The sequence below is a fragment of the Taudactylus pleione genome, unplaced genomic scaffold (genome assembly GCF_031769625.1).
Source record: "Taudactylus pleione unplaced genomic scaffold, aTauple2 ptg000265l, whole genome shotgun sequence".
Lineage (NCBI taxonomy): Eukaryota > Metazoa > Chordata > Amphibia > Anura > Myobatrachidae > Taudactylus > Taudactylus pleione.
The window spans coordinates 5,518,016-5,542,555 of record NW_028284667.1 but is presented as its reverse complement, the minus strand read 5'-3'; the positions used below and the strand labels follow the sequence as shown (position 1 = coordinate 5,542,555).

Below are 24,540 nucleotides of genomic sequence, written 5' to 3'. Positions count from 1 at the left end.
ATATTCAGTTAACTTGCTATTGAGATTAAGAGTAATGTTATAACTTAGCTTTAAGTGTGTTTGTATATATGCAAATATTCATGTTGTTATTGCTGCTATTATTGCTTAGAGAGTTCAGTGGCATTTAATAATCATTGTGTGGTCTACTGTTAGGCAGGGTTAACTAAATAATAAATGTTTTATAAATTAGTGAGATGTACATCATTGACCTTCATAACAATTACTTTCCAGAATAACAGGAAAAATTCTTAGAATGTTCCTTTTTTATTTGCATGCTCCTTCCTTGCTTTTTGTGTTCTTTCAGCCATTTGAATATTTCCGCTATTTTATTTTTAAAAGACAGAACTATAAACATAAAATAAAATCTGTAATGAGAGATGAAAATACAAATATTTGTAAGTCCATATGATTATTCTTGATCCCAACATCTTTTTTTCTTTCTCTTGGTTGAAAAATATAAATAAATACCTTTATACGGTAGCAGCCAGTTTTAAAGAAATGGCAAATGGTTAATAACAACCTTTAGAATGTTTTAGTTTTATATTATGCTATTGTCATAGCAGTTTTAGAATTAGGACTGCAAAAGCAAAACCACTAAATTGAATTCATTTTTGCGAACAGCAAATTTTAATTTTTACAACCGATTTTTAATTGGCTGCAAAAACTCTTCATAATCTATGAGTAACATTATACTGTGATGTTCTTATTACAGTAAAGCAGTTAGGTCATTAGTTATATGTATCATCATCATTATTATTTCAGTACTCATTAAGAGCACTTTCCTGCCTTATAAGGAAAAAGGAATTATAAGAAATATCATATCTCTACTTTATATCACCAGGAATTTTTGTTTCAAGTTAAGAGTTGCTCACCCTGATATTAAAAGATCACAGTCTTAATTAATTACAATATCCTTAGAAAGTAAGCTAGGAAAGCCTTCGCAATTATTTATTAAATTTATTACTTTTGTTACATTTGGACGTAAAGGAAAGACAGAAGATGATGTGGGATAAAGAAATTATGTGTTGTGATCAAGAAAAAAAGAAGCATGTGGATTTAAAAATATTTGTTTTATTTTTTAGGATTTCTTTTTATTTTTCGTGGCTCTTTTTTAATAAACAGAGGCTGAGGACTGAAAAGAAGGGAAAGGGTAAGTAAATATTGATTACAATTTGTTAACTTGGGCACCCTGACCCTTCTTTGACTGACAGCATAAATAAAATAAAGTGATCAGTCACGCCACCTTTAAGAATTATGGGCACCCTGCCAAATTATGATACAGGGCCCCTAGGTTTCTGAATGAGTAAAAAAAAAAAATCTTGTTAGCAACTTGATTCTTGTTCAGCCAGAATTACATTAACTAAAAAGTGTGTGTGACATCACGTGTATTTTAAGTGAAACTTCTTTGCTTGGCACACTCAAGTATTTTTTTCCTTTTACTTCATTTTGAGCAGCCAGAGAAGATGTATGATGAGAATGCATGGTAGCAATCCAGGGATGCTATGGGAGAGATTTTGTAAAAGAGCAGATATTAATCTTATTTGGCAGAGGTGCTCATGGAAATCAACCACTACTTTTACAAGAGCCACCAGTCAGCAGTGCTGATATGTAGTTAGGGAGTAGACTGCACAAGACAGATGAGGGTTGGCTGGGGAGGAGGGAGCACAAATTGCATATCTGGTTCTGCAGAAGCTTTGCTTCAAAAACTGGTAGTTGTGGGCGACCAAACGTGTCTCCTGTCACCTACCATGGGTGGGCTTGATCAGTCTGTATGTAAAGGTTCCTGCTCCTAGAATATTTGCAATTTTGAAATTAAGGAACTAATCCATCTCCTATTTGGTCATGTAAGTGGTAATTTTTGATTATTATACTGTAGCTTACATTGATAAGGAAAACAGGAAAACAAGGTGCAGGCAAACAAGCAGAAAATGCAAGTAGGATGATGTATTAAGAGGGATCTAAAAGCTGCTGAAAGGTGCAAGAATATTAATAAAGAGTTATTACATTTTGGACTTGAGAATAACCAGAATGCAGACATTCCAGTTGAAGAAGAATATAGGGTCTGATTCAGAGATGAACACAATGCTGAAGTTTGCGCAGTTAAAAGATTATTTCCTGCTTTGTATCCGCAAGTCCTGTTAACCCCTACAGTGCATGCATTCTACTGAGTGTATGCAGAGTCCTCTGTTGTGGATGGAGCTGATGTCATTAGAACTGTCGAGCCAAAACCATGAGTGGTCCTGAGAGGTGTCGGAGAGGTTGCCATGAAGTGAGCACTAATGGGCATAGTATTGGAGTTTCATGGGCATGTCACTGAAAGTGGCTGCATTCCCAAATGTTGAACTATAGCCACAGAGGCTATGTTTAGCCAGAATTCAGAAGGAGACACTGCACCATCCATAGACTGGTGCAAGTGGTGATAGTGGACTCCACCACTGGTGCACCAGTGGTGGAGTGTTCAGAAGCACCATCAGAGTTACATTGTCCATGATCAATGAAAGTGGGCATCTCAGTGCTTGCACAGTCCGGCACATGCTAGAGCACAAGGGGAAGGCTGAAACTAAAGTAGCATTTGCAAATTACCACCGCTGCTGCTCCACAAAATAACACAACTGCAGCAGCAACTGTATCTGCCTCTGCACCAGGCCTATAGTGTTGATTTTTTTGCAATAGGGTAGCTGGAGTCTTGCTTTTCAAAATGTTAAAGTAAATTATAGACATTTATTTAATATGTTTAGAACTAAGGTGTACTATATATTTTATGATTTAAATGGATGAGTACAGTAACTTGTAATATGGTTATAAAGGAAGCCAATGATCACATAAATATTTATTTACATGAAACAATAAAAATAATATTAATTAATGTAAATAAAACACAAAAAACCCCCAAAGAAATGATTACCCTCTGGATAGCACTCTAAGTACTAATTATTTTATCACCTAATCTGATCAACATTTTTCATACCTTAGGGATCAGCTGTGATCACCAGACAATATTGCCCAGTGCTCCGGAATTTTTTTTTTATCCCCATACAGGCCTGCGAACACACGGGGACACCCTGTTTTGAAATAAGAGAGTCTCCTCTTTCAAAAACAATTTGCCCCTTAGTAGTTATTGTCTGGTGATCTCCAGACAATAACAGAAACGGAACACACACAAAAAACTAAAATTTTTCTTTAATGAATGAATCGAGATCTAAAGCCCTTATATGTTCCATCTTGTGTCAAATAAAAAAAGTGGTCCCTCATTTAATGCGGTAGGTTGGTTTTTAAAACGGTAGGCTTTGTTGGGCTATCATACTCTCCCTACACAAAGGAAGCATTTAAATCAAAATGCATTTTCATTTCAAGTGCAGATTTTTTTTGTCAAAACCTATACATACTGTAGATTCCCAAGTTTTATTATTTTGGAAAGGTTGATTACTGGTGAAACAAGAACCACAAAAAATTTCTTGTGGTATTTATAAGACATATTTTCTTTTGGTTCCTTTTCTTGACATTTCAATTAAAAAAAATGTACATGTTAGAATGAGGATAAAGACTAATGGTAAATAGAAAGGTCTCCTGAAAAATCAAGGTTTAATTTGTGGGGGTACCACCAAAAAAATAATAAAATTCATTGCTATTGATGTTGGAATGTGACAAGTGCAAATGTGAAAATAACCTCATCACAAGGGTAAAAAGAACCCTCAGCATTTGGACAAAAGAAGTCTGCCTCTTGGACCTTTAGACTGACACTGTCAAAATAAAGGCAGCATACTGTACTGTACATGGGAGCAACTGCTGCCTTTTTGTCTTATCAAAAATATGCATGGACTGCAAAGACATAGAAAGATAATGGAGGCCTATACAGTAGTTACAGGAAAAGTTATTTTAGATATATGATTTTAAAAATCTCTACACCACAGTAATGAAAGGTAGGAATGGAAAAGTAAATAAAATAAACATTAATATTCATAAGGCTATTCAAAAGGTGGTTCAATAGGTAAGGTTTCAAGACCTCTCATGTGTATAATGTTCTCTGTTTCATTCTATTTTCCAGCCAGGCCACAGCAGGTAAACCACTACTTCTCAACACAGCCATTAGACAGAGCCTCATATCTGTCATACTGTCCCAACATAAGTTGTAAGATGATGGGGCTGGAGAAAACAAGGTCATACATTGATGTGCTTAGTGTGATCAGATTTATGCATCTAAAGGGCACATCAGCAGCTGAAATTCATCGCCAACTTGTTGAGGTGTACGGTGATAACATCATATCATGGAAACAGGTTTGGGTTTGGTCTCTGATAAGGGAATAACACACGTTCAAGATGAGCAGCGACCTGGCTGGCCACACACGTCCACCACAGATGACAATTTGTGCTGCATTGACAGTATGATTCAGGAGGACAGACACATTCAAGTTATGGATATTTGTGACAAACTGGAAAGTGGATACTGTGCAAACATTGTAACATTGTTCATGAGCAACTGCAGTACAGGAAAAAGTGTTCACACTGGGAACTGAAGCAACTCACAGAAGAAAACAAAACAACAATAGGATGGGATTGTCTCTCATGTATGTGACATGGTACCATGAGGAGGGAGTGCAGTTCCTGAAGCATATTGTTACAGGCAAAGAAATGTGGGTGCATCATGTGACACTAAAAATAAAACAAGCATCCATGACATGGAAACACACATCGTCCCCTTCTTCAAGTAATTCAAAACAACTCCATCAGCAAAGAAGGTAATAACAACCATGTTTTGGGACCACAATGTTGTGCTTCTTGTTGATTTGCTCACCAAGGGAGATACTTTGAATGCTGTCCACTATTGTGACACATTGAGTTGGTTGCAGGGGCAATTCTTCGAAAATGACCTGGGTTGCTGTGAACAGGTGTCATATTGCTGCACAATAATACCAGGCCACACTCTGCCAACCGCACATGTGAGTACTTGCGGCGCTACCATTGGAAGGTACTGGACCATCCTCCCTACAGCCCTGACCTGGCTCTGACTTGTTTTCTATCTCTGTGGACCATCTAAGAAGCACCTGGGTGAAAGGCTATTCGCAACTGATGGTGAAGTTCAGCATGCTGTTTTGTCCTGGCTTCATTTGCTTGACACTGATTTCTTCTATGCCAGGATAAATGCCTTGGTGTACCATTGGAACAAATGTTTAGACAAGTATGGGGGCTATGTGGAAAAATAATCTGTTACTATTGATTATACATATATGTACGAGTTGAATAAATTTAAGCAATGAGAGTCTTGAAATCTTATTTATTGAACCACCCTCATATATAGATATATATAATTTTAGAGATGAGCAGATCGCTTTTTACTCTGCTCTTTTACAGAATTAGCCCTAGTTCAGATTTATCTTATTGGCCATCCAAAATACATGAGAGCCGGATAGCCAAAAAGATGCTGTTTGTGGCATCCAAACAGTACCAAGTAAAACCAAAACTTTATATATATATATATATATATATATATAATATATATATATACATATATGTATAAAATATCCAACTCCAAGTGGAAATAGACCAGCACACCTCTTAATACACAAAAATTACTTATTTAATATCCATGAAGAAATAGGGGACACAAGCCATCCTACAAATCAGACATAAATGCAGACATCAGTACTCATCATGTTCTTAGAAGTATAGATCCATGATGTCCACATGAACAAAATGTGGGAAAGCCCCAACAGCTGTTTTGTCATACCATCCTCAGGAGACAGTATATATACTGTGTATATAGTTCACAATAGACTTTTAAGATCAAGTAGCAAAAATTTCAAACATGCCTGTAATTAACATATTTTTATACTGAAAAATGATTGATTGGCTAATCAAGTTGTCATTTGCAAAAAATTTGTATACTTCTTCATAAAACCTTTCAATTTATTATGTGATAACTATTTAACAGGTGTCAACTGTACCAGGAGTCAATGTTTATGGGAACTTATCAATGGTACAAATAGGAAATGTTTCTGGATATATAGATACACCAGACCCTCCCACAATTATTAGCTATCTGCCGGGACTTCTGTATAAGTTTAGCTGCAGTTATCCATTGGAGTATTTGGTAAACAACACTCAACTTGCATCGTAAGTATAAATTACTTATATATTTCAACATACAGTATGAAAAGGTACGTATCAGTAGATATACAATATAAGGTGCATAAAGCAAAACACTGAATCAAGACATAGTTTTTTTGGAATATAATGTAACATAATCAACTGTTTTCAGAAAAAGACATTAAAATAACAAAGAAAATTACTTCCGAGATTATGGTTAGGTACAGAGAGAATGAATGCATGCAGCATATAATAACACATTCATTTTGTTTTCCTTCTATTTTATATTTCAATTCAAAATGTGAGTTAGTGAAATGTGAGAGTCTTACACTTTGTTGACTCAATATCACCTTGCAGTTTTTTTGGCATCATTTTGGCATTTATTACAAATGTAATTAATTTCAATGTGCTGAATCCAATTATTATATTAACAATATAAAACATTATATGATGTTATTTTTTATTCTCCATTTATTTAACAGTCCATTTGCTTTGCTATTGAGCCTACAGATTTTGTACAATCCTAAAGTCCAAACTAATGATTACCTGAGATTGCAGTAATTACTACTTCTGTTTGGAGTCGAATCATATTGCTGAGAGTTCTACCATCATGCTGCAGCAACTTTCATTATCAACTCTCATTATCTTCCAGTTCTGACAGACTTTATACAACTTCACAAAGCATAAATGACCAAATCAGACAATGGGAAAAATGGCATATAGTTATATCCAAACCGATAAATTCCATTTTATACAAAAGACCACTAAGATTCATCTATAATGCCAAAGTTGAGTACTGTTCCCCAAGCAGTTGTAAGGCTATTAGTGTTGTATTTGTTCATTTTTGAATTTTTACAACCAGTATCATATCAACTTTCATTATTGTATATGTTCATGAGGTTTTTACAAAAATGTTCTATAGTCACTATATGATCAAATTTGATATTTTATTTCTGCAATATAAATTATGCCTGCATATAACCTAAATCTACATGTACCATTAGCTTTCTTAGAGGACCTCTCTCCTTGGCTATTCTCTGCAACAATGGAATTCAGGGTGATCTAGTATTGTAAATATACTACAGTAGCTTGTAAAGTATTCAGGCATATTTCCCAGATCTCCAGGATTTGGACAGATGTGTATGGACAGATTTTCCCCATCAGGACTGCTGAGATCCTGGCTGGGCCCGTGTAATGGCAAGGCGGCATGGTCTATTGTAAGGAAGCATGGTTACACCCCAAGCAAAAAATAAAAATAAAACTTTTACAATGATGCATACTCCACAGAGGGGTACCATTTTGCCCCCCAATCATGGTCAGATCCAGAGGGGGAGATGTGATTGCTCTCACCCCTCCTATCTGGTGTAGGCAGAGGAGACTGTTGCTGTGCTCAGTGACAGCAGCAGTCTCCCTGTACTCACTGCAGCCCAGCGCACATACTGGGCGCTGCTGCAGCTGACATGTGGGGGAGTGGCTAGGTCTGAGCCACCTCTGGGCTACTCCAGCAAGCCAGGTAATAAGTACCCATACACACCTTCTTGGTGCCCCTGTTCACAAGTAATATTATTGTAGTTAGACCATATGATTAGATGATCTAAGGAATTAACTTAATGTATAGTGTTTCTAGAGTTGTTTCTACAGATTCATTATATCACATGTGACTGATCAACTGAATACTTTTACCTTTCCTCTAATTTCTAGTATAAACTGAAATACAACTATCTAACATACATGTGACCTACTAGAACTGTACCTTATTTCCATTAAAGAGCACCCACCATCCACACACCGGCGTGATATACAGACTACGCATGAGGCAATTTTTACTAGTGAATTGAAATGTTTCATCCTCAAGAAAACTGGTGCAGTCCATACAACAGCCAAAACTGCATTACCTACTCACTTGCTCTCAACCAATCATTTTAATGATATCGAGCACCTCACTAATTAAAGTCAAAGCTATGACCACATGCAGAAGAATCTTAAATTTGGATCCTGATATGTTGTTGAGTTGAACCTACCAATGATGATGCCCGAAAGTAAAGAAGACCAGTTTTCACAATAAAATATTTATTTTAACTCATTACCTAGTAATAAATAAAATAAAAATAAAATGTATGTGTCAATGTACAGTACATCTGTTTGTCACTTTGTGTTAATTGCTAATATGTCACATTACAGATGTATTTTTTTATCCTTTAGAACAGAATGCCGAATATATACTGTATACAGTATTCATGAATGTACCAATTCTAATACAATATAAATTTAACAAAATATCCTTGTTAATTTATCTATATAGATCTTCAGCCGCTATTTCTGTACGAGACGGTAATGGTACATTCATCAGCACACTGAATTTACTCCTCTATAATGTAAGTACAAAATAATGTTTGCTTGTTTTATATTTTGAATGTTGTAATCATTCCCTGCAATGTTTCAGTACAAAATAAAACATCTTTTATGACATTTAAATGTTAGAACAATGGAAGAGGAAAATACTGAAGCATAATTAAATGTCATTGTTTTCTTCAGCCCAAGTAAAGAAATGATAGGATAAAGTAATATTATAAAATGACAGTTCTGTTATTTAATATTAGTATTTTGACCTGTTATGTGCTGGGTCGCTAGCTAGAGTGGCCACCCCCCCGTGTCTTTTTCATGTAAGTCCCCCTACCCATCTCTGTCACCCCTGTCCATCTCATTCCCCCCTCCCGTCCCATCCACCTCACTCTCTCTGATCTCTGTCATCTCCACCACCACTGGGCAGGGGTGAATTGTGGGTGGGGCTGTCATATGCAATGGTGGGGATAGCAGGGGGTGGGGGGGGTTCACAGGTGGATCACCATGTTAAGGCTCTAACAGGTGCCTTCCCCACCAACACATCCATGTTATCAACCCTCCTGTTCGTCTTTCTGTGTATATTTCATCTTGTCCCCCTTTAACAATGTCACTAACTTTATGTACTCAAAATGCATACCTTTTTCTAGTGATTACTAGAGTTTTTCTAGTCTTGTGCATAATATTTTACGTGGCTTACTTTATGCCATTATAGCATACAAATCGAAAGACCTGCAGACAAAATAAAAGTGACACTTAGTGAAGCATATGATGAATAGTAATGTACAGTAATGTAAAATAACTTGTGACATGCATCATATGATCACACCCAAGGAGACATGATTCAGCAATACTCTTGCTTTTAATGCTGTGAATTTATTTGAAAGAACCAACTTTGCCATTTTCAACAATAATTTATATATATATATATATATATACTTCATATTATAACAGGATTCAACCTACAGCCAGCAGCTGTTGATTCCAAGCACTGGATTACCATTGAAAACAAAAATATATGCAGCAGTGAGAGCAACCAACCTTGATGGACGGTATTGTGAAGCTGAATATTTCTGTTGTTGTCTGTTTGTTTTTTGACCTTGCACAGGAATGACTAGGACAACCATTTTTTATATCAGTAAACAGGGACTTTTACTACACTTAAACAGACCTTTACTTTATATTATTGTGTACAGTAGTTGCGGAATTAAGGAATGTACTTTGAAGTAGATGACTTGGAAGGACAATACTTTACAAAACATTCTAAATAGATACAGAGATGCACTTTACAGATCAGACTCTTTAATCAAAGTCCAAAGATATTTTCCGTAAAAAGAAGCCACAAATATGTACTGGGATGGAGCAAACATTGCATAAGGCACATGATCTACATCTCGAAGTATAAAAATGATTGGTGTAACTTCTAATAAAACAAATTGAAAAGAACAAACAAACAAATAATATAATATGTCTGTCCCTTCACAAAAACAATTTATTTTTTTAATGGCTCATATATGATATGGGGGTGTATTGCCAATTCTATCTCATTATTCTGAATTCTTAGATTCAACAAAAGATGGTACTTCAACTGGCAATGTACTGTATGTGGCAAGAAGTATTTTTGTGGACTTCACAGTTTAACAACCTACACAGAATTTGCTATATAGGGCATAGCTTTTAAAGTAGGATTTGGTAAGCAAATATTTAAATAAGGCTAATACTGAGTTGTACATACACCTGCTTACGGAGCTTAACTTGCCTGGTTTTGGACTGAACTGGAACTGACTATACACAGTGAAATATGAATTTGAGCCATATAGGCACATTTTAATAAAGGCATAGCGACTACACTACAATACATGCTATACAGAGTTAGAAGGAAGTGTAAGGGATTGGTTAACATCCTGACAGTCAGAGATACCGGCATCCTGACAGGTTTAGGATACTGACACCTGCTTGAAAGTACCTTAACTCAACCCTTAATCCTAACCCACCCTGTAGCCTAAACCTAACTCCCCCCCCCACGCAGCCTAACCCCAACCCTCCCGCTAGCCCCAAAACTTACCATTGGGATTTTGACTGGTGTCAGGATTCTGGCACCGGCATTCTGAGCACCAGTATTCTGACAGCCATGTAGCCATGTATCCCATGTAGATATGCCTACTAATTAATTTATAATGTGCACCAGGTATAGGCTAGTGCAACCCCACACGGATGGTAATGACAAGTAGCAAACCTAGCATATGGATGGAGGTGGTTGCACCTGTGTCCATATGGGTGAATAATATATGTACATATATAAAAATATGCTCAATGCAGTTGCATCTATTGGGAATTCGCTTTTGACTCATTATCAGGCCCTAAAGTGTTACATTTACAAAAGGGGTTTATAAAAAAATATAAATTATAGTCTAGAGCTAATGGTTTTCCAGATAGGGTGGGCAATAAGCAGCCCACCAGCTGCTGTTAGACTACACATCCCAGCATGCTGTGCCACAATTTTGCTATTAGGGTAGTCTCACAATGTGTAGTAAATTTACTAAAGGTCGATTTAGATCGATTTAAAATCGATCAACATCGATGGGCTTTCCTAATGAAAAATCTGCACATTAATCTTTCTTCAAATGAAGGTGAAACCCTACGGATAATAAATACAGTATGCAGATTTTACAGTAGGAAAGCTTGTCGATGTTGATTTAACATAAAGAAAGCCCAAAGCAAAACATGCATTGGTGTTTGGCTGGGACATAGCATGAGGGACAGCGTGAGATACTGAATACCATTTTGACTGAGGGGGAGATGTATTATCATGCTGCTATTACTCTTCCTGCTTCTTTTTTCTGAGGCGAAGCAGGAAGCAGTACTGAGGAGATGTAAGACCATCTTGCTTGCCCGTGTGGTGGAGTGTAAACTCCCCCCTCTGGCTTTCCCTGACAGCCCACAGTGCATCAGCCTAGTGCTGATGTGCTGTGTCTCACCTCCCAGCTGGCTGTACTTGGCATATGCAAGATCTCGTAAGCGTTGAGAGCTATCATGTGGAGACTGGAGCCTGGCAGCCGCAGCAGCAAGGACAGTGCTATCACTGCTGTGGTAGGGCAACAACTGCTGCAGTTGTTGAAATCGATATACTAAATGACATTGTCTTTTTTAAAGCATACCAAATACAAGTCACATGGGGAGATTTTGCAAAGTTTGGAGAGAGATAAAGTGGAGAGAGATAAAGTACGAACCAGTCAGCTCCTGTAGTAGCTGTAATTTTTTTAATTACAGCCTGTAAAATGACAGAAGCTAATTGGTTGGTACTTTATCTCTTTCCACTTTATCTCTCTTCAAGCTTTGATCAATCTCCCCCATCATTTTTTAATTAACACAAGATAAATAATACTGAAGCTCTAAAGATAAATAAAATATTTCTAAATGTACTATTGGGTTAATAAAGTGACAAAATTCTACATGTAAATCATCTAAAAAACTAGGGTCCCATTTTTCATCGTATATTTGCGGCTATGTGCCCGAAAACACCTGTTTTCGGGGTTCACCATAAATATTTAGTATGCCCAGCATGTATTAAGGAGGGACCGCAGTAGGTATCTCCGATAAATGCTGTGATCCCTCCATTCACACAGGTAGCAGCATCCCCCATAGGTTTGCATAATTTGCCGGTAGAGGGCTCCTCCGGAACCTTCGCCTGGCAATGACTGCCACATGTGCAGTCAGCGGGACTGCGCATGCGCAGCAGCCATGGCAGTTCTCCGGCACATCGCAGGGATGGGCTCCTTTCAGAGCCCCTCTCCCTGCATGTGCCAGATAATACATCCCGGCACTATGATTGCATCTTGCAATGCGACCATGGGAGGTACTGGCATTCCCAGATCGCACTGCAAGTGCGATCATTAATAAATGGAGGCCCTACTGTGCAAATAAATACAAAAACATTTCTTGTTCTCTTTCTTTTTTTTGCATAAAGAACTGGTAGGGGCACAGTGTGTTGTTGTGCTTAAGCAGTGCTGGTGAAGGAGCAGTAAACAGAGGTGCATGGTGGATCTGACCTGCATGTACATGCCAACGTGATGACCTGATATTTATCAGCAATCAGTTTTTTTTATAACAAATATATATATATATATATATATATATATATATATATATATACTGTGTATGTGTGTATATATATCTATCTATATATATATATATATATATATATATATATATAAACGACAGGCTCAATCCACGGCACTCGACCATCTGGGGTGCCCTTGGTATGTGACCACACCATCTACATAAAAAATATCATACAAACTCGGCACTCACATGCTTTTCAAACTGCAACATAGGGAATGTTGGTTCCAAAATATTGCAATAATTTGTTAAGCTGGCCACCGCTTCACGGTCATTCCCATCTAGCCAGTCCATACACTGATTCTCAGATAAATGAACTTGATCTGCCATCTTGGGCTCATGCTTGCATACATTTTAAACATGAAACTGGGTCCTGCCTTAAAGAGACAGGACCACACCCAGGGCTATCAGTTAATAAGCACCTGGAAAAAGAAAAAAGTTTGTCTTACATTTGAAAAACAGGGTGCCCTAGCAAGTGTGACCACAAAATTTAAATAAACGACAGGCTCAATCCACGGCACTCGACCATATATATATATATATATATATATATATATATATATATATACTGTTTATGTGTGTGTGTGTGTACAGAGAAGAGAGTAAAGTTTGTAAATAAATGATTTGCCTGATCCTTATTAAAATAGGTGGAATGTTTTAATGGATTACTGCTACACCACCCCTTCTGGACATCCAAATGATGACATCAGATATGATCTCTTCCTCAGGTATATGTTTGTAATGATAAACAGTTGCATTCAACGATTAGATTTATCTACTTTAACTATAGCAAAAAAAAGTTTTAGAAAGCTGTTTGTATGTTATATTTCTTCGTTGTAATGCTTACTTTTGACCAAATTAACATGTAATTACTGTAATTCCCAAAATTAATAATTCTAAAACCTAATTTTAAATACAGATGGATAATATAACTAAATTAAAAAAGTAATGAAGAAGCATGGTTGTATCAATACAGTATAAAGGTATTACAATATTAAAAAGTACTTTATAGGAGTAATAAGCAACTAGGCCTTGTACTCCTCTCTCATCCTTAAATGTTTTAATAATGTTAACTCTCAATTTGTCCATTCCATATTCCCACTTGACTAATGTTTACGTGTTTTATTGTTTTACAAATTCTAGGTATTAAATTGAACTCTTGGTTTAACATGTGACAAACATAATATCAAAAACAAATTAGAGATTACGTAACACAAATCTTTGCCTCATTAAATACTGGAGAAACTAGAAATGAATTGGCGTAATCCTAAATTACGCCTAGAGAATAGCCAGTTAACATAGTTTTATTACTTGTTGCAAATTTTAAAAACAATTGAACTGTCACTTTCCTTATATATTTATATAATACACAGAATAAAAGAAATAGCTATTATATCAGATTTTCATTTGTTTACCTTATGCTGGGTACAAACTTGTTGCTATATCGTTCATTCGATCAACAAACAATATATTGTGAGTGTATCGTTCAGGTCGGCCCTGCAGCACAGCCGACCACTCGCACACTTGCTGCAGGGACCGCCGACACTGACATCTCAACTGGGTGGGCAAATTTAAATGCCCGCCCAGTTGTGATGTCAGCCCAGATATATCGAGTGACCAATTGGTAAGTGTGTAGTTTACCAATTGGCCTCTATGATGGCAGATCGGACTGCTGACCGATCCGTAGTTTCAGTGTGTACCCAGCATTATAATTCTACTTCTATTCCTTTGCTGCAATTAGTCTATAAACATAACTGTAGATAATATTGGTGCATAGACATGTTGATATATTTTGTCCTCTGTTATTTTACTTTCCCTTTGAATATTGTATGTTTATTGACATCATTTTCTGTTTCCATTCACAATTGATTGATACATGTAGCAAATTATGTTTGTGTCTTTAATCATTATTTTAAAGCTGTGATAAAGACCCACAGACAACTATTTTTGAAAATGGCAAAAGCCAGATGGGGAGATTTTCTTTTGAAGTGTTCCGATTCGTCAAGCATAAGAACCAGAAAATGTCCACTGTGTTCTTACACTGTGTAACAAAGTTGTGCAGATCAGATGACTGCCCCTACCTAACACCTGTAAGTTTTAGAAAAAAATTGTTCTAATAAGAACATAATATATTTATTTATGTATTTATTTATTTAATGTGAGAAGTAATGTTCTGGCTTATTCTTGTCATTTGATAAACTAAGTAAATAAAAATGTCCCTTTCCCTTTCTTTTCTCTACATATTTATGTTAACTGCACATTCTAATTATGTATTTATATAAAGTTGAGAATCGACTGTACAAATTTGCACAAACATGTACAGTATGTTACTTGTGGCTTGTTCTATCCCCTTTGTACCAACGCTACAGAACCCTTGTGGTGCCTTATAATTAAAAGATGATGATAATAATAATAATAATAATAATAATAATAATAATAATAATAAGTAATATGTAATAGCAAATGTAACTTTTTTTATTTTATTTTTACAACCATACCCATTTTCTGAGAGTCTCTAGATTGAATTAATGCCAACAGAGCTGTAACTAGACTTTTTGGTGCCCTGTGCCAGAGAGCGCATTGGCACCCCCCCATTTTTTAAATAGGGACATAAGAAGTGCACCTGAAGAAGGGCCAGGGAAAAGATAGGGGAGGCCAGGAGATGCTGGGGATAAAAGAAGAGGAAGCTACAAGTGAGAATGATAATAAAGAGGAAAATTGTCAGGCCCAAACAGCGGCCCCTGCCCTGCGGTGCCCTGTGCCATGGCACTGGTCGCACTACCCTAGTTACGGCCCTGACTGCCAATGCATAAAAGTGCAAAATATACTTTCCTACTGTAAGATGGGCAAAATTAGAAACTTAACTGTTCCTTCAGGGCACCGGTCCCCCAACAGTCAGTCCTTTGACCCCTAAGAGGAAATAAAACACATTAGTGCCACCACCTCAAACCAATCACAGAACAATCGATCACATTCATCGCATATGGGCCCCCCTCTCTATTTTAAAGATAATCATACTATGTCCTAACAGGCATTTTTGTGGCTAAAATAAGCCTATTTTATGTTTGTGTGTTTTGATGAATAAATTCACCCATTGTTTTCAATATCACACTATTGTGTATACCTCTTTCTCCACATATTGAGAATTTTCCTGACACACCGTCTAAAGAGGGAGCAGGAAAGGAAAGTAGTTAACCATTTGTTTTTTTCTTGATTGGTTGGTTATAGCGCCACATGGTGGTTACACGTATTACAATTTTTCTCACCAGTTTCACTTTAGCGGTTTAAGGTACGCTAGTGTTCCCACTGTTGGCTGCTTTACCTTGATGTGCTTAGGTGTTGTATTAAATAAATTTTCATTGCACAGAACCTAACAACACAACCTCACAGAATAAGGAACACTGGGTGCCAAGCAACCTATTTACCAGGTGGATGTTACGTCATCAATGGCACAAACATCTCAGACACCCATTTTGTCTATCTTGTTTGTAATACTTACCCAGCCTACATGGGACAACACATAGCAAAAACACAAAGGAAGTATGTTTGCCAGGAAAACCTCTTGTCCTCCAGTGTACTATAGCATTCAAAAGAATCACTACATACTGTATATGATTCCTCCAGCACAGCTGCTCTCTCATAGCTAACAAAATAGTGTACACCTCCCCACTAGTCAAACTAATCAATAACAGTTCTTGGGCTATATAACACTAACTGACCCTGGTGTATGAACAGCAATAATTAAGTGTGATGTACTACCCTAGCTATTTTACATTTATACTAAATATTCTTAACACACCTTCACATACCCAAAGTACAGGGTCAAAACAGTGCATCATACAATCAGTACAATTATACAACAGTAAATTCTATTAACCTACTAACTTTAATGGAGCCCTGACTGCTGGAATCATATTGTTAGGTTGACAAAGGGAGTTACACTAGAAACATATGACACATTGTTTAACCTGGACTATCTATTTAAATCTTCAATACTTGCTTTTAACCACCCAATTTTGGCTAGAAATAAAGGGATTTTGGCAGTGTGGACCATGGTTTATGGTGTCTCCAGGTCTGGCATTACTTCCTGTTGGATAGGAACACTTGGACCTTGTGCCCAGTGTACCACACCTTTAATCAGGGACCACATACTGACTTGCTCTCAGGCCTAGATGGCTGCTAAGTATAGTAGGCAAAATGCCTATTACACCATGTGCAAATGTCAAGGTCATCCATGAGTCTGACTGGCACAGGGACAGTCTTGCTGGCTTAAATGTAAGGTGGGAGCATTGGAGGACCACCACATAAAGCAACTGGGGCCTTGAGTATGGCCCTATGCACTGATTATGTGGCACTGGTGGGGAGACCTGGGGGTAAATTTACTTAAGTGAGAGTTTTTAGAAGTGAGTTTTAAAAGAGATGTTGCCCATAGCAACCAATCAGATTCTACTTAACATTTAACTAGCACCTTCTAGAAGACAATAGCTAGAATCTGATTGGTTGCTATGGGCAACATCTCTTTTAAAACTCACTTCTAAAAACTCTCATTTTAGTAATTTTACCCCTTGGGCTTAATATTCATTTTGTGACTAATGGACCGTGAAACAACATAGATGCTGCACTGTCTTCTTACCAGTTCTAGTTATATTCAGCAGACACAATGGATTTCAACTATGGCGGTAGCTCTTTTTAAATAGTTGTTTCATTGTACTGGTCCTTCCTTATAGGTGTCAGCATCTTTCCTAAAGATCCTCAGTTTAATGGGCACTGGGTCCTCTCTTTACAGCTTCTTGATCTTGACCCTCTGCTTCTTCACAAGGATGCTAGTGTAAGCTCTTTTATGAAGAATCCCTTGTGGTTCCAGGACTTTCATTTTCTCCTGTTTCCACAATATCATCATCGTATTTTTTTCCTGCATCTTCTGTCTTCTTCCGTGCAGTGGCACCTCTTCTCTCCAACTATGCATTCATTTTTTGGGAGTTTTTCACTGCTCCAAGTCCACCGTCAAACAGTATCCGCTCAGTTAGAACTGATCAATATAAGCTGGACCACAGGCAAGGTAATGGCATGGCTCACAGCAATTGGTTCACTGCAGCCATATGTGGTTGGCCAGCCCACAGCAAGCCTTGATTGGCTCACCACTGGTGCCGATTTCGAAATAACACTCCAAGAATTTTCAGATTCAAGTTCTCTATAAACGGAAGCATGAACTACCATACAAGTCTTCTAAGATGGCAGTGTCTGCATGAATAACTACAGTGATGATATCAGCAATGACATCCAGGTAAGAGGTCCTCTTCTTGCCTCATCCAGTGGTGGCATCCCTTTCATCTTGGGTCTCTCCTGGTTCCAGCGTCTGGCACCTTTCTCTTCTGTTTGGCACATATTTACACTATCTAACTTCCACTAAACAAATACAAGCTAACTGCTGATTGGTTGCTGTTGAGCAATTTATAATTTGCATCTAAATGTAGTGGTAGTTGTGTGGTAGTTGTTAAATCATTATAAAGAATGCACAAGCACATGGATTTTTTGCAATTACAAATTGTGAAGAATTTCCCTGGGAATAAAAGAGGATTACTTCAATATATTTCTCAAGGTGGAATTGTCCCTAAAGTAACAACTCCTAAGAAATTGTCCTACACTGATGAGCCCAGACGAGCCTCAAATATATCTCTCTGGAAATTTGTGTCAGTATATGGCGCCTTGCTCAAAAATCTGAAGACGTGAGATAGTAACTCAAATAACTGCCATGTAAAGAGTTTAACACCTTTAGCGAAACTTATTTTTTTAAATAATCCCTAGTTACAGATTTCCAGAAACTCAAAGACTCAAAATCAAATGTAATAACTTTAACATATACTATATTTGCTTCATAATATTGCATATCCTACTGAACATACAGGATCAATAAATATTAATTAATACATTTTTTATTTACAGAGACTGCTACAAATATAATGAATCATTTGTTCAAATCTGCACTAGCTATTTATGGGAAGTGAGAAGCATTTATGAGACAATATTAATAAAATGCCTGAATTTCTATAGTGTTTCTCCATCTCTAAAGCCAAGAAGTTCTACCTATTATATTGTACTTTTGCAATACCTATAGTAATCTAAATGGGCAAATGTACACCATGCTGCCAGACTGGGCATAAATAGCATGCCAATGGTGTAGCTATCATTTTAGAAAGTTCTAGGTGATAGTCCAAGCCATTAAAATAGACAAGCAATGCTGAATTCAATACTTTTACTGTATATGCATGCATTCAGTGCTGGAGCAGGGCTCTGTGCAACCTGTGCTGGTCCCGCCCTCAAACATATGACATCATGATGTCATACAGAGGGGCAGGGCCACCAAAACCAGGAAGTAGAACACTGCCCAGAATATATTTTTTTTACTCTGGGACAGTTCTGCATGAGCCATTCAAGGCACCCTGCAAGCCAAAAGCTGGTGCCGTGGGGCAGGGACAGTACTGCCCCCAGGGACCTGCACCCTGAGTGATGTCACTACTCCCACACCCCTAGTTACGGCCCAGTATGCATCTCTCCCATCATGAGTGAGCAGTGTAAAGCAGAACAAACCTCCCAAATATCCCTGCATTTAGGACAAAGTCCTGACTGAGTTGGGACTACTCTACCAGAATTAGGACAGTTGGCAGACTTTGTTGTGCTCTCCTACCTGTTCTTGCATTGTTCAGTAGTTGTTGTTCTCATGCCTTAAGCTCCACTGCTGCCTTTATGGATTCCTAAGTGTTGGGTCCAGGTTTGGAGAAAGTATAGGTATTGTACATGACTTATGCAAAATCTTTCCAACACACTCATGAACTTCCCAAATTAGATTGAATTATTTATGTATGATATAAAGATGTCATGCTGGAATTATTGCAGTACCTTTCAGGCAATAGCCATCTTTAGATGCCCCTTGAGATTGGGCAATATACTTTCTGTGATAGACATACGGAAGGAGTTTAGCACTCAAAAAGTACACAAATCTGCAATGTTGGATTCCTGGTTTACTCACAGGAAAAATAATCATTCAGTGATACACTTTGCAGCATCTCTTCTTAGAGTGGGCTTCAAGTGCAAAATAAATTAAACAGTTATTACATGCTAACAACGACCAAGAATAATTTCTCTATGATCTTCTGCTCAATGCCACAAGGCAGTTTATGTCAAGCAGTAGGACATAATTAAAGGATTATTTCCATACAGGCAGTCTCTAGGGTTATTTACTATGGAAAAAGTATGAAAGTGCAAAAGTGAAGTAACCTGTAGCAACCATTTAGCAATTAGTGGTTCATTGAGTGCAACAAAAAATAAAAATGTCCAATTGGTTTATAGGCTTTTTGCATGTATTATTTTTTTGCTTTGTGAGTGAAATATATAGTAGAGCACTAGACTTTTAAATTTGCATAGTAACTTTTCTAACTTTTTGATGGAGAGGATATTCCTGTAGTATTTGAATTATACCAGAAATTTAAGTTATTTTGAAATGTTCTGAATAGATACTTTTCATTGTCCTATCAATAAATAAATAAAAGTTTAATATACAATATAAATGATATTTTCATGCATATGTACATTAAACACATTGATCCACTCACTTGTCTTGAAAATGTTTACAACTTTTAAATGAAAGAAAGTAGTAATGACTTCAAGCAAATATTTGTGACTGGTTGCTAGCTTTTTAGAGCTTAATTTTTTTATGCATATGCGTGCAACTCAGCATGAGCCTCTTAATGTTGTTTTCTTCATATCATTTCTATGTAATGTTTTATAGAGCATTGAGAGTCAGCATCCAAATAATTGCACTTAACTTTTTTGTTACCTTACCTTAATTTGCACTTAACTCTTTTGTTACCTTCCGCATTGCAAAACTCTGCGATACTAGGAGGATTGTTTTCACAAAAATAATGTGAAAATAATGTGAAAATTATACTTAGGCTCCTATATTCCTTACCACATGGGCACACATATATAATGTGTGCCCATAGTGTTATTTTTTGAAGTACTGTAATTTACCAGTATGTTTGTGGGAGAAAAATTGAGTACCCGGATGAATCCAATGCAAACTACTGTAAAACTATTCCAAATCCACACAGAAAGGGCTATGGTTGGAATTGAACCCATGACCCCAATGCCTTGATTCAACACTGCAAACCACTGCTCCATAATGTTATAACTTTGTTGATTTCTAATATCCTTAGAGCATAGGCGAAACTATAGATCTATTAATGGGTGGTCCCAGTTTTAGCACGTCAGATATTATGTTACTGCTTCTTGGAAAAGATAATAGTATCACACACACACCAGTGGCATCTATTCCCACAGTGTTAGTCTGTGTGGGGAGGGACCTTGTATATGAGGCGAAGCCGCGCACCAGCAGAAAGGGGGTGTGGCCTCAGGACAGGGGGCATGGTCACTTGGGAAGGGGTATGGCCTTGCCACCCGAACCCCAGTGGTCCGGTGTGGTGGGGGGAGTGCCAGAAGTATGGGTGAGCACTGTGCACTGCCAGCTCCCTCACACTGTCAGGAGCCGAGTGCTGCACTTAATGCTACAGTGCAGCACCCGGCTCCTGTTACCTTGGTGTCACCCCTCAGCAGGTTTTTGGGGCCCCAGTCAGTTATAAAGTCTTTTCTTACCTATATGGTAGTTCCTCTGCAACGAGGAACCTCTGACGAATTTGAGCCTCCCTGGGCAGTGTCTTCAGCCGGTATGCAATATTCATGTAGGAGATCATATTGTCTGGAAGATGCCTGTTTACATAGAAATATAACCCATGTCATCATCATAACCAGATAATATATACTGTAGTAACAGAAGTTTTTGTGCAAGAAAAATGTGAATTTCCCTGATCAAACCCCAATGTCTCCATCCCTAGGCCCCCAAGTGGTTCTCCAGGCTCTCTGTGTCTCTTTATCTCCAGGCCTCCATGTCTCTCCTTCTCCAGGCCCCCTTGTCTCTCACCAGGACCCCCTTTGCCTCACCATCCCCAGGACCCCCTGGGCCTCTCCATCCCCAGGACCCCTGCATCTTTCCATTCTCAGGCCCACATGTGGCTCTCAGCCTCATTCCCCCAGCCCCAGTGTGCATCTCTCAGCCCCATTCCCCCAGCCCCAGTGTGTGTCTCTCAGCCCCATTCCCCCGTCCCCAGTATGCATCTCTCAGCCCCATTCCCCTGGCCCCAGGGTGTGTTTCTCAGCCCCATTCCCCTGGCCCCAGTGTGCATCTCTCAGCCCCATTCCCCCCGACCCCAGTGTGCGTCTCTCTTCCCCAGTGCGTTTCGCAGCCCCATTCCCCTGGTCCCAGTGTGCGTCTCTCAGCCCCATTCCCCCAGCCCCAGAGTACGTCTCTCGGCCACATTCCCCCTGACCCCAGTGTGCAAATCTCAGAACAATTTCCCCAGCCCCAGTGTGCATCACTCTGCCCCATTCTATCAGCCCCAGTGTGCGTCAGCATCATTCCCCAGCCCATGTCACCCCAGACCCCTGTGCAGTCAGCTCCAACCTTCCCCCCCAACCTCCTGTGCAGTCAGTTTTAACCCCCACCAGCCCCCTGTGCAGTCAGCTTCAATCACCCCCAGCCCCCTGTGCAGTCAGCTACAACCCAGCCCCCTGTGCAGTCAGCTACAGCCTTCCCCCAACCCCCTGTGCATTCAGCTCCAGTCCACTCCAGTCCCTTGTGCAGTCAGCTCCAACCTTCCCCCTCCCAGCACCCTGTGCAGTCAGCTCACCTTCCCCCTCTCAACCCCCTGTGCAGTCAGCTCCAATCCCCCCCAGCCTTCTGTGCAGTCAGCTCCCCCCACTTCAGCCCCCTATGCAGTCAGCTCCAATCCCCCCTCCCTCCCAGCTCCCCTCTGCAGTTGCCACCACCTGCTCCATCCTCTGCTCTGTCTGCACTGCTGCTTGTGGGAAGAGCTGCTGCTGAGCATGCGCAGAAGCTGCCCTGGTGGCCATTTTTTTTAAGGTAAGCTTCTGTGCATGCACATTGCGCAGAAGCTGTAGCCTAGAGCTGCCTGAACAGAGCTCACCTCCGATTGTGGCAGCGGGTGTGGGAGGGAGCAGGGCGGCTGCCAGCCACTGCCCTGAGCAGCGGTGGGCGGGCAGCGGTGGTTCGGTGAACTGGGCTAATGGGTGGTCCTGTGCACCCCCGGACCACGCCAGTTTCGCCTATGCCTTAGAATGTATTGTATAGTGCATTATATCCTATGTTACCCATGTTAAACATACATGACCACAGCTACAAATTTTATGCTTTCAAAAACAAAGTTGTAAAGACAAAGCGATACAATTAATAAAAATGCAACTGTTATACTTTCAAGTAGTGAAGGTAGAAACTGCCCTGTAAACTATGTGTCAGGGAAAATTAATGTTAACAATGTATTTTCTATATCACTACAGACGTGCCACAACAGAGAAAGAAGAGATGTACATACAAAGACTACATTTGCCCCTCAGAGTCTTTCTGGAAATGCTGTTGTATCTGCTGGGCCCATTATTACAAGAAGTGGTAATAATCGATTTTTTTTCTTTGTCATTCTGTCTATCTCTCCAATAAACATTATTCACTTACCTTCATCGCTGCTCCATTAGTCCCTGCAATTTGTGTCTTGAGAAACAGGAAGTAGCAGCTTCCTGTAGGCTATATCCTTGGAGCCAATTACAGATTTTTCCCTATCATGAGCACTTGCAGAGCAGAAGGAAAAGTAAGATGAGGTGGTAGAGAGTTTCTTTCTCTGCCTGGGTGTAATTGTGATTTTGTCAGTTTCCTTCATACTTTTGACTTTTGAGACCTCCTAGTGGCAAGGGCAGGGGACATGGTGATGTCATTTTCATGGCCTTGCCATTGGCGCATTACATCACATCAGAAGGAAGCATGATGATGCAATTTGCAGCCCCCGCCCCATCCACTACATTAGGGAAGAGGTGGTGTCAGTGCACCGCTGATAGTTTTGAGAGGAGAGCCAGGAGTCTCTTTAGGGAACAGGGTCTGGTACCACTGGGGCATGTAAGGGTCAGCCATACCGGCCTCTTATCTTCTTATCCCTCTTGGCTGCAGCTATGGTCACAGACCTGTACTGTACCTTTTGCCAGAGGAGGCTGAGGTCATAATTATGAAGAAGTTTGAGTTCTATATGCAATTAATTGGGTAATACAGTATTTTTATAATGAAACTAAATGAAAATGCAATAATATTCATTCACATATTAATAAATATAAGGGAAATGCTAATTTCTTTATAGATGTTATTTGTTTATTAACATAAAACACATTGCTGAATCCTTTTAATGATATATGAATCTGAAAATATTAAATTTGCTGTAATGTTTTATTTTGCATACAATAATAATTACATTAATATACTATTTGCCATCCATTTTTTTAAACTGAATGAAGAAATACATTTGTGTGCTTTTTATTGTAGAGGATTGAATATTATAGATGCCTATAGCTGGACTACCAACCTAGGCTGTGTACACAAACACAGGACAGACTTTGTTAAAATTTTACAAAATACACTAACAAAAATATGTCTGAACTATAAATATATTGCTATATAGAGATTTGTAGATTAGGTATATAAATGGACATTAGGCACATTTTGTGTTGTAAATACAGTATACTGTTTGCATTTCAGTTCTGCTTGAAAATGCATTTGTATGTACATTTGTGCATATCTATGACTTGCAATCACTTATGCTTACAAAGGCAGAATAGGGGTGTATCCAAGCATAAGTTGTGTTTACGTGAATGTAGCATGCCCCCGGAATATACATTCTCAGATACGCTTCTTAGGGGGCATATCTTTTGCGGGTACTGGATTATTCGTGTAAAGATACATGAGGATAATGATGACACCAGCATCTCAATCAAACCACTTTTGCAAACTGATCCCTCCCACGGATAGAACGTTGTTCATTAGCATTGCAGCTATAATAAATTAAGTTGTTATGGCAGTCTATTTGGATTCCGTGTAAGCTGTAAAAGATG

General features: G+C 38.6%; 1 protein-coding gene across 1 annotated transcript in view; it reads left to right on the top strand.

Annotated features, from left to right (window-relative positions):
- The window catches only part of LOC148513972 (zona pellucida-like domain-containing protein 1), an 89,856-nt gene that overhangs the window by 28,922 nt on the left and 36,394 nt on the right, over positions 1–24,540 (top strand). The window contains exons 3-8 of the mRNA XM_088481190.1: positions 5,930–6,111; positions 8,387–8,459; positions 9,379–9,476; positions 13,191–13,271; positions 14,462–14,633; positions 22,951–23,059. Of these exons, the coding sequence (XP_088337316.1) occupies positions 5,930–6,111; positions 8,387–8,459; positions 9,379–9,476; positions 13,191–13,271; positions 14,462–14,633; positions 22,951–23,059 (715 nt within the window). The remainder of the gene's footprint in view (positions 1–5,929; positions 6,112–8,386; positions 8,460–9,378; positions 9,477–13,190; positions 13,272–14,461; positions 14,634–22,950; positions 23,060–24,540) is intronic.